Genomic DNA, 10000 nt, shown 5'->3' on the forward strand with positions numbered 1-10000 from the left:
TGATACAGACTGATTTAAAGACACATTTACTTCAAAACCGTCTATCTGCTCACCATGTGGCCATGAGGGACTGGGATGCAGTCTCACTTCCTGCTCTAAAATGAGGGGTGGGGCTAAAATAAGGCCCCACCTATGGGCTAAAACTCGGCGTGTTTCGGTAGTGACATAAAAATGGGATTTTTTTTGAATGAAGTCTTTTTATTTAAATATTAAACTCATAATCATTGCAGATCTTTTACTTGCTTTAAAGTGTCTAAAGGAGATGTTAAACGTGAAAGGTATGGGTTACTGCTCAACAGAAAGCTTATAAAGGATGGTTTTATGTACATTTAGATTGTTTCCGTCTCAATTAATGCATTAAGTTGTTTAAGTTTAGCCTGTGGAGTCTTGACTTTCTGTGGAAATGGAAACTGGTCTCATCTTAAACTGATCAAACTGTCTCAAACTAAAGCTGATCGTGCTTTTGCTGTTGCTGCGCCAAGTCTTTGGAACGGCCTTCCAAGTGACATCCGGCGTCATCTGTGACTGTTTATAAAACAAGGCTTAAAACACATTTTTATCAATTAGCGATCAGCAGTCGCTGATCTGTGGACTGAGGTCTGTACCGTTGTGTGAATGTACGGTAGTGGCGTTCGGACGGTGGGAATCCTTCTTTTTGTTTTATTGTAAAGCCTTTTGGTTTTGCATCGTCAGTGTAGCTATGAAAAAGTCCTGTTTCCTGATGACATTTCCTAGACGTGCCATGTACAATGAAAAAAGCAGAGATCCTAAAATGGAACCTAGTGGAACTCCAAAGTAAACACTAACAGCAGTTGTATTGACTGCATTCCAGAGGTTTTCACTCGACAAGTCATCGTTTTGTTGGCAGTGGAGGCGGAGCTGGTTTGTTGGAAGGGACGAATGGTGTTGTACATTTCCACAGCTCACTGCTCTGTGACTCTAACATCAGGCCTGTGTCCTCTGGCATCGTCCACATATCCACTGTGTTAGTCCTCACTGCAGCTGCTGGGAGTTTGACTGAAGGCTGTGTACAGAACTGCAACAAGAGGCGCCTCCTGAGAGGCTGTATTTGCTCTGTGTGCTCATAGACACAGAATAGGTTTATAGGTTTGTGTCTGTGTGTGAGTGTGTGTGAGTGTGTGTGTGTGTGTGTGTGTTTGTGTGTGTGTTTGTGTGTGTGTTTGTGTGTGTGTGTTTGTGTGTGTGTGTGTGTGTGTGTGTTTGTGTGTGTGTGTGAGTGTGTGTGAGTTTGTGTGTGAGTGTGTGTGTGCGTTTGTGTGTGTGTGTGTGATCTCAGGCCTCTGAACTCTCTCACCTCACACACATTCTGTTTTGTTTGACTCAATTGCTCTAATTGTGTTGCTCTCAGTTCCCTCTTTATCCAGAAAGTCATGTTTTCTTTTTTTATTTCATGATTGACTGTATTTTGTCCGTCTGTTTATCATTTGTTTATTTTCATTGCTCATTGTCGTGTTTCCCCCATATTTTAATTTGACCCTTTGTTTGGTTTTCAGTTGATTTTATTGGTGGATTTGATCCATTTCCTCTCTACCATGTCAATGAGAAACCATCCCATCTTCTCTTAAAGCCCATGTACCAGTAAGTACCTGTGTGTGGGTGTGCGTGTGTGTGTGTGCGTGCGTGTGTGTGTGTGTGTGTGTGTGTGTGTGCACTGATGTGCATATTTCCTCTCTATGAAATCTCCATATGGTCCTCACACCCTGCAGTGGTTCTAATACACTCATCACTCCTTTGTTCATCACACATAGTAATTAAACGTTACCTCTGTGTTAATTAGCTGCTTCGTTAGTCTGTTCAGCGCTTTTCAGATTAGCTGTAATGAGCCAGCGATTAAGACTGGCAGTGAATGAACTGAGGTGTATATGAGGTTCTGGGTCAAAGCCATGCAGGTTATCTTAACTGTGATGTTTACAGTTATTTTAACTGTGATATTTACAGTTATCTTAACTGTGATGTTTACAGTTATCTTAACTGTGATATTTACAGTTATCTTAACTGTGATGTTTACAGTTATCTTAACTGTGATATTTACAGTTATCTTAACTGTGATGTTTACAGTTATCTTAACTGTGATGTTTAGTTATCTTAACTGTGATGTTTACAGTTATCTTAACTGTGATGTTTACAGTTATCTTAACTGTGATGTTTAGTTATCTTAACTGTGATGTTTACAGTTATCTTAACTGTGATGTTTAGTTATCTTAACTGTGATGTTTACAGTTATCTTAACTGTGATGTTTAGTTATCTTAACTGTGATATTTACAGTTATCTTAACTGTGATGTTTACAGTTATCTTAACTGTGATGTTTAGTTATCTTAACTGTGATGTTTACAGTTATCTTAACTGTGATGTTTACAGTTATCTTAACTGTGATGTTTAGCCTACATTGCCGGACTGAGCTCTACTGAATAAACCTCACTTAGATGTTTAGCTTGTTTTACATTCAGAAGAACAGAATATTGTGAAATGTTATGTTGTGACAGCGCTGATTTCTCTATAAAGCACAGTATATGTGTGGCGGGGGCAGTCGTGGGCTGGAGGTCAGGGAACCAGCCCTGTGGCCGGAAGGTCGTCGGTTTGATCCCCAGAGCCGACAGCACATAACTGAGGTGTCCTTGAGCAGTTGTGGGACTAATAAGGGTCACTTAATTAATTAATTAATATATTTTCAGGCAAAAAATGTGTTTAGTACTTGATGTTTACAGTTATCTTAACTGTGATATTTACAGTTATCTTAACTGTGATGTTTAGTTATCTTAACTGTGATATTTACAGTTATCTTAACTGTGATGTTTACAGTTATCTTAACTGTGATGTTTACAGTTATCTTAACTGTGATATTTACAGTTATCTTAACTGTGATGTTTACAGTTATCTTAACTGTGATGTTTACAGTTATCTTAACTATGATGTTTACAGTTATCTTAACTATGATGTTTACAGTTATCTTAACTGTGATATTTACAGTTATCTTAACTGTGATGTTTACAGTTATCTTAACTGTGATGTTTAGTTATCTTAACTGTGATGTTTACAGTTATCTTAACTGTGATGTTTACAGTTATCTTAACTGTGATGTTTACAGTTATCTTAACTGTGATGTTTAGTTATCTTAACTGTGATATTTACAGTTATCTTAACTGTGATGTTTACAGTTATCTTAACTGTGATGTTTAGTTATCTTAACTGTGATGTTTACAGTTATCTTAACTGTGATATTTACAGTTATCTTAACTGTGATGTTTACAGTTATCTTAACTGTGATGTTTACAGTTATCTTAACTGTGATGTTTAGCCTACATTGCCGGACTGAGCTCTACTGAATAAACCTCACTTAGATGTTTAGCTTGTTTTACATTCAGAAGAACAGAATATTGTGAAATGTTATGTTGTGACAGCGCTGATTTCTCTATAAAGCACAGTATATGTGTGGCGGGGGCAGTCGTGGGCTGGAGGTCAGGGAACCAGCCCTGTGGCCGGAAGGTCGTCGGTTTGATCCCCAGAGCCGACAGCACATAACTGAGGTGTCCTTGAGCAGTTGTGGGACTAATAAGGGTCACTTAATTAATTAATTAATATATTTTCAGGCAAAAAATGTGTTTAGTACTTGATGTTTACAGTTATCTTAACTGTGATGTTTACAGTTATCTTAACTGTGATGTTTAGTTATCTTAACTGTGATATTTACAGTTATCTTAACTGTGATGTTTACAGTTATCTTAACTGTGATATTTACAGTTATCTTAACTGTGATGTTTAGTTATCTTAACTGTGATATTTACAGTTATCTTAACTGTGATATTTACAGTTATCTTAACTGTGATGTTTACAGTTATCTTAACTGTGATATTTACAGTTATCTTAACTGTGATGTTTACAGTTATCTTAACTGTGATGTTTAGTTATCTTAACTGTGATATTTACAGTTATCTTAACTGTGATGTTTACAGTTATCTTAACTGTGATATTTACAGTTATCTTAACTGTGATGTTTAGTTATCTTAACTGTGATGTTTACAGTTATCTTAACTGTGATATTTACAGTTATCTTAACTGTGATGTTTAGTTATCTTAACTGTGATATTTACAGTTATCTTAACTGTGATATTTACAGTTATCTTAACTGTGATGTTTACAGTTATCTTAACTGTGATGTTTAGTTATCTTAACTGTGATATTTACAGTTATCTTAACTGTGATATTTACAGTTATCTTAACTATGATGTTTACAGTTATCTTAACTGTGATGTTTACAGTTATCTTAACTGTGATGTTTAGCCTACATTGCCGGACTGAGCTCTACTGAATAAACCTCACTTAGATGTTTAGCTTGTTTTACATTCAGAAGAACAGAATATTGTGAAATGTTATGTTGTGACAGCGCTGATTTCTCTATAAAGCACAGTATATGTGTGGCGGGGGCAGTCGTGGGCTGGAGGTCAGGGAACCAGCCCTGTGGCCGGAAGGTCGTCGGTTTGATCCCCAGAGCCGACAGCACATAACTGAGGTGTCCTTGAGCAGTTGTGGGACTAATAAGGGTCACTTAATTAATTAATTAATATATTTTCAGGCAAAAAATGTGTTTAGTACTTTTTGTAATCTCTTTCAGTATTTAATGAAATTGGAAATTTCAATTGGAAAAGAATTCAGGTTCATTCCTGAACTCCAGATGCCAGATATTCTTTATATAACAATACCAGCTGCTCCAGTCATTGTGTGAATGTTTTATGATGTACAGACCAATGGAAATGGAATAAATATTTTCATTATTTGGGATTTATTTTGGAACCAGGAGGGTTGCAATGTCTACAATTCAAATATAAACATTTTATTTACTGTCTGACAGAGGTGGACGAAGTAAACAAACCATGTACTGGAGTTAAAGTAGAGATGGTAAAATATTCCTCCAGTAAAAGTAGAAGTTCCTCCCTTTAGACCTCCACTGGAGTAAAAGTACTAAAGTATTTCCCTTCAAATGTACTTAAGTATAAAGTAAAAGTACTAAAAGAGGAATTCTGGCTCTGATGTCCTGTTATCATTTTTATAACCAGACTGGCTTCATGAACTCATTTCAGGTGAAAGTCCTCCAGCGTCTCTCTTGGTAAACCAGTCTTTTAATAGAAGGTCATTAATTAGTGACGCTGACGTCTATTAAAATGATCAGAAGCACAAAACACTGAAGGTAAACAGTTTCCATCAGGGAGAACCGAGTGGCTCTGAAATCACTTTTTACACACAAGCAAAGTTTCAGTTTCAGATTTATTTACAACTTAGTTCCAAGTTTAAGTTGAATAAAAACTGGCTTTAAACTCAGGATCACAGATGAGCTCCTTTACTATGTTGATCTGTAGGCGTCTGTTCATAAACATAAACCAGCCCAAACTCATTTACTATAAAATGAAATGGTGTTTGTAGAAATTCAGAAAAAAGCCGCGTCAGTCTCGACTGCATATGTGGACATATTTCTATATTGAGCTCTATTTACACAAAGTTAGGTTAGTTCATCATTTATGTTGAACAGACTCTCCCAAAGTTTTACGCTGCTGCGCTGACGTTGAACCGCGTGCTGCACTGGGTCGGTATGACCAACAGGTCAAAACCAGCTCTAAACAAAGTGACCGCTGGGCCCTGATTGGTGCTCTGGCTTTGCGCTTCTTTCGTTTTGACATGTTATGTTTTTATACACACAGAAACCAAAAGGAACGACAGATTTCTCAAAATGTGGGAGGAAAAAGTCGGATATTAGACTCTGAAATGTAGTGGAGTGAAAGGAGAAAGTCCAGAACGGAGAAACTTCAGTACAGATACACCAAAAATACTAAAGTACAGAAACTAATTACATTTACTCAGATACTCAGTTACTGTCCAGCACTGCTATCTGAACTAACCAGTGAAGCTACACGTGTCTTCTGACCCCTTATTTGTAATGTTGAAAATGATTAAATAGTGATTCATTAAAATAAAAGTTTCTTTGGGGGATGTTTTGCTTTATAACACCCTGCATGTTCCTCCCCTCCATGAATGGTGTACATACGTTTCAGGCCCTTTTCTCAGAACTGTAATAACGCACGGTGTCAGGCATCGTGCAGTGCCTTCATAACCATCTCATGTAATCGCTTTCTGTAGTGAAGCTTTTAGAGGCATTAACCACTTTAGACATCTGGTTCCCATCATCACCACCGTGAGCCGTTCTGCTCTGTGACTCTGCAGGTTTCTCTACATCTGTTTTAACGTTTACATTCATCCATCTAACCAGCCTACAGCAGTTTTGCCCCACCCATTCAAGGAAAGGAAAAATAGCCCCTAAAGAAAAACATTTTTGCTAATTTAATATTTATCAATACTACATATAAAGGATGTATATGGCTCTGGTTATTTTGGATGATAAATAAAAGGGCTTGTATATTTGTGGTGTAGACGTTGGCTGCTGGTTCCTGTCTCCACCGCTGTAACGACATCTGAAAGCCTTTTTCTGCAGTGCACTATTTCTCCCATGAATCCAACAATTGAAGAGCACAGCAATTTTGAACAGTTGGTGGAATTCCACTTTGAGACTGGAGCGTAATAGGAGCACAGAATATTCAAACGCTCCAGCTTTTTCAGAGACATTCCTGCCTCTGCTGGAGGTCCGGCAGCTCCACTCCAGCTCCTCTGCGCTCGTTTGCTCGCTTGCTGTGACTGATTTAGACCTTCACTGAAAAGCTCCCTCCCTGCCACTCGGACACACCGACACTGCCGACCGCACAATTAAAACGTTCCACAGCACGAAGTTGACTAAGAATAGCCATTCGGCTCATTCGGTTTCAGAGCTGCTGAGCTGGCGGGCAAAAGAAAACACACCCTCTCTACGGTGATACAGCCTCCCTTCTCTGGAGAAACGCTGTATTATTTAGGGCTGTCGCATCTGTTCAGTTCAACTGGGTTAAAACATACTTTCTCTATGAATCTGATTGGCTGAGTCAAGTTCCACAATAAGCCACTATAAAATGTTCAGTGTACAGACACCTATAACTGCCTCACAACAGCTGAACTCTCTGTATTACTGCATCAAATCATGAAGAAAAGCCTTATATTGTTAATTAAATAATGTTTTACTGTAAGGCTGCTAACATGGACCCCCGAGTGCACTAAGTAAGAATCTGGTTGTTTGACCTCAGAGGCATTTTTTTTACCTAGGTGTTCAGGAAGCGAACAGGCTGACCAACTTCTCCATTGATGTTTTGCATTTTGAATTAAATTAACTTTGAATTAAAATAGTATATGATTCACTGTAAAGCTGTGTGACAACTTCAGTACTGGGTGGAGGGAGGACGGGGCAGGTGTGAAGACAGAGGGCTTTTTATTATTTATACACAACGCAAAAACCACTCGGCTTTTCAGCCCACAGGCAAATGAAGACTGGACGCTCGCTGGGACTTTTCCGTCCTTTCTTTCTTTCCTTTTCGTCTGTTCGGCTCGGCTCTCATGCCTCTCACGCCTTCACAGGTCTCCTTCCCTCTCAGGGCTCTGCCACCTACAGAGGGAAGAGATGACTATACAAGGCTGGCAGAAACAGCTACTTAGCCCACTGGTTCAGTCCGACCTGCATTCGGCACTTGGCCACGCCCCCTTCTCCACAAGCCGCAATATAAAAACCACAGAATGTCACTTGATGGTCTTACACGCTTCACACATCTGCATTTTACTGTGATCTGCCTGTAGCTTCAAGCACAAGCTGCATCTCAAACGCCCCCCTAAGTTCAGACGTTTTGGCTTCTTCACCCAGCAGTGCCGTGTTTGTCCGGTATGGATGAGGCTGAATCCCAAAATTTTAATTCTTTAATCCATTTTTTCAGCCCTTTTTAACCTCTAATTACTGAATTAATCAGAAGTGGATATCATCAGCAGATTGCCTGACTGATGATACTGTGACAGTGACATTATGTAATGCTTGTTTGTCTGGATTCATGCGGATGTATCAGGTCTGACTGGCAGAGCGGTAGCACTACAGGCATGAATAGATATGTATGGTTTTGAAGGATGGCTGGTAGTTTCAGGTGTTTACCTGAAGGAGATGTGGACTGTTCAACTCTTTGTGTCCCTTAGAATGAAACAAGTTTTTTTGTGTTGCTGTTTCTTTAAGACTGAGACGTGTGAATAGGTCTCTGTTCTAATTGGCTGTGTAGTTAAACTGCTGTTGGCCAAATAGGCAGATAAATGTGAATGTATTGAACTTTTAATGTCATGAAAACAGTTAAATCAAAAGGGGCTGTTTTTGCAGCTTAAGAAAAAAAAAAAAAAAAAAAAAAAAAAAAAAAATATATATATATATATATATATATATATATATATATATATATACTCATGCTTTTAATGTAAGTAAATGGAACCTGAATTTTTTCCAAGTCCAATCTGAATGATGGGAACCAGACAGCAGCCTCTGAAAGCTACCTCACATAGAGCTGTACAGATACTGCCTGATATCTGAGACTCCGTTTTGCGTTATTTTTGAGATCAGGTTTTGGCCAAAACACATTTTTAAACTACCCTTTCGTGGTGGAGGGGAGCAAAGTGTTGGAAAGCAAAATAGTGTCCGAAAGATTTTTCCTCAGATATACCCGTTTAAGGTGTGCTCAGAAGACTAAGCAGGTTTGGATTGTAAATAAAAGCTTTAGTGTTTATCTGCTTCACCTCCACTGTAAAGAAATAATGTAGAATTTCATATCAACCACTCGCTGATTAATTTATGCAGAGACCTTGAAAAATAATCCCCCTCAAACTCTAAGTGGCTTCATCTGAATCAGCCCTAAATGATGCAGGATGTGTACTGAGCATGTGCAGACGTAGTTGTTTAATTTGAGCCTCTGGTGGAGCAGCCCTGTAGGTACATACCTGCCCCAGGGACAGTTTTCCTGACCGTTTAATCAGGATCGCTTCTACCCCAAATCACACCAGCCATGGGGGTCTGGGGGGGTTTTAGTAAATCGCTTGGCAGGTGTGAGTGTGTGTCTGTGTGTGTGTGTGTGTGTGTGTGTGTGTGTGTGTGTGTGCGTGTCTGTGTGGGTCTGTGCGTGTGAGTGTGTGTGAATGTGTGCGTGTGTGTGGGTCTGTGTAACCTTGGCTTTGAGTAACTTTTTTAATGACTCCATCTGTATGTGTGTGTGTGTGTGTGTGTGTGTGTGTGTGTGTGTGTGTGTGTGTTCCAGGTCTACGTAAGTGAAGGTGTGTGTAGCCGAGGGGAAGCAGCGGTCATTCCTCAGAGAATTCCTCCAGATTCCTCCCTCATTCATCTGACATCCCTACGCTCTTTCTCCTGCACACTGCCGGCCTTCGCGCTCACCGGCCTTTGAGTTCGCCCTTCGGGAAAAAGAGGCTGGACTTTACATGTTATTAACCTGGACCAAGTGAAGACCATTAGCTTTAACGCTATAGAGTGGCTGCACACATGCACCACTGTGTTTATTTAGGAAAGAACCACAACTAGGGAGAACCCGATAACAATAACTGATCATTGTGCCGTGGCCAATACTGATATTGACTGATTGACTGGGGCTGTCGAACTTCATGTGTTAATAACTTTAACATGAAAAATGATCCAACTTTTACTTTTTATTATTAACACATTAGTTAATAATCAAACCATCCACAGAAATCCAGGCTGAAGCCCAGCTGCTCGTGCTCTGTGCTTCTGTGATAGAACCCACAGTTCTAACCCTCTCATTCAGATACAACGTCTAATAATAAGTTGGACAGTGCTGGACAGTGCTGGACAGTGCGCTCACAGGAGACTGATAGATAAATCAGTGAGCAGCAAACTAACAAAAGCAATAGTAAAGTAAAAACTCAGCTTTGACTATGATGAGAATTCAGAGCTGTATGACCGAGAGTGAGAGGCTCTGTGTATGATGTTTCTGATACAGAGCTCAAAAGTAGTTTTAGGACACTTGTGTCATTTTTTTCTGTTGTGTGTTTTTAGAACTACTTTATTTATTCATATA

General features: G+C 39.3%; 1 protein-coding gene across 3 annotated transcripts in view; it reads left to right on the forward strand.

Moving 5' to 3' along the window:
* nkain4 (sodium/potassium transporting ATPase interacting 4) overlaps positions 1–10000 on the forward strand; it is a 95062-nt gene that overhangs the window by 83103 nt on the left and 1959 nt on the right. For 2 of the 3 annotated variants that reach the window (XM_037541529.1, XM_017681742.2), the window contains exons 6-7: positions 1515–1599; positions 9209–10000. The exon at positions 9209–10000 is cut by the window's right edge and continues 1959 nt beyond it. In XM_037541529.1, coding sequence (XP_037397426.1) covers positions 1515–1599; positions 9209–9218 — 95 coding nt within the window. In that variant the 3' untranslated portion in view covers positions 9219–10000. The remainder of the gene's footprint in view (positions 1–1514; positions 1600–9208) is intronic. The other variant, XM_037541530.1, reaches the window with a different exon arrangement.

The sequence above is a fragment of the Pygocentrus nattereri genome, chromosome 9 (assembly GCF_015220715.1).
Source record: "Pygocentrus nattereri isolate fPygNat1 chromosome 9, fPygNat1.pri, whole genome shotgun sequence".
Classification (NCBI taxonomy): Eukaryota; Metazoa; Chordata; class Actinopteri; order Characiformes; family Serrasalmidae; genus Pygocentrus; species Pygocentrus nattereri.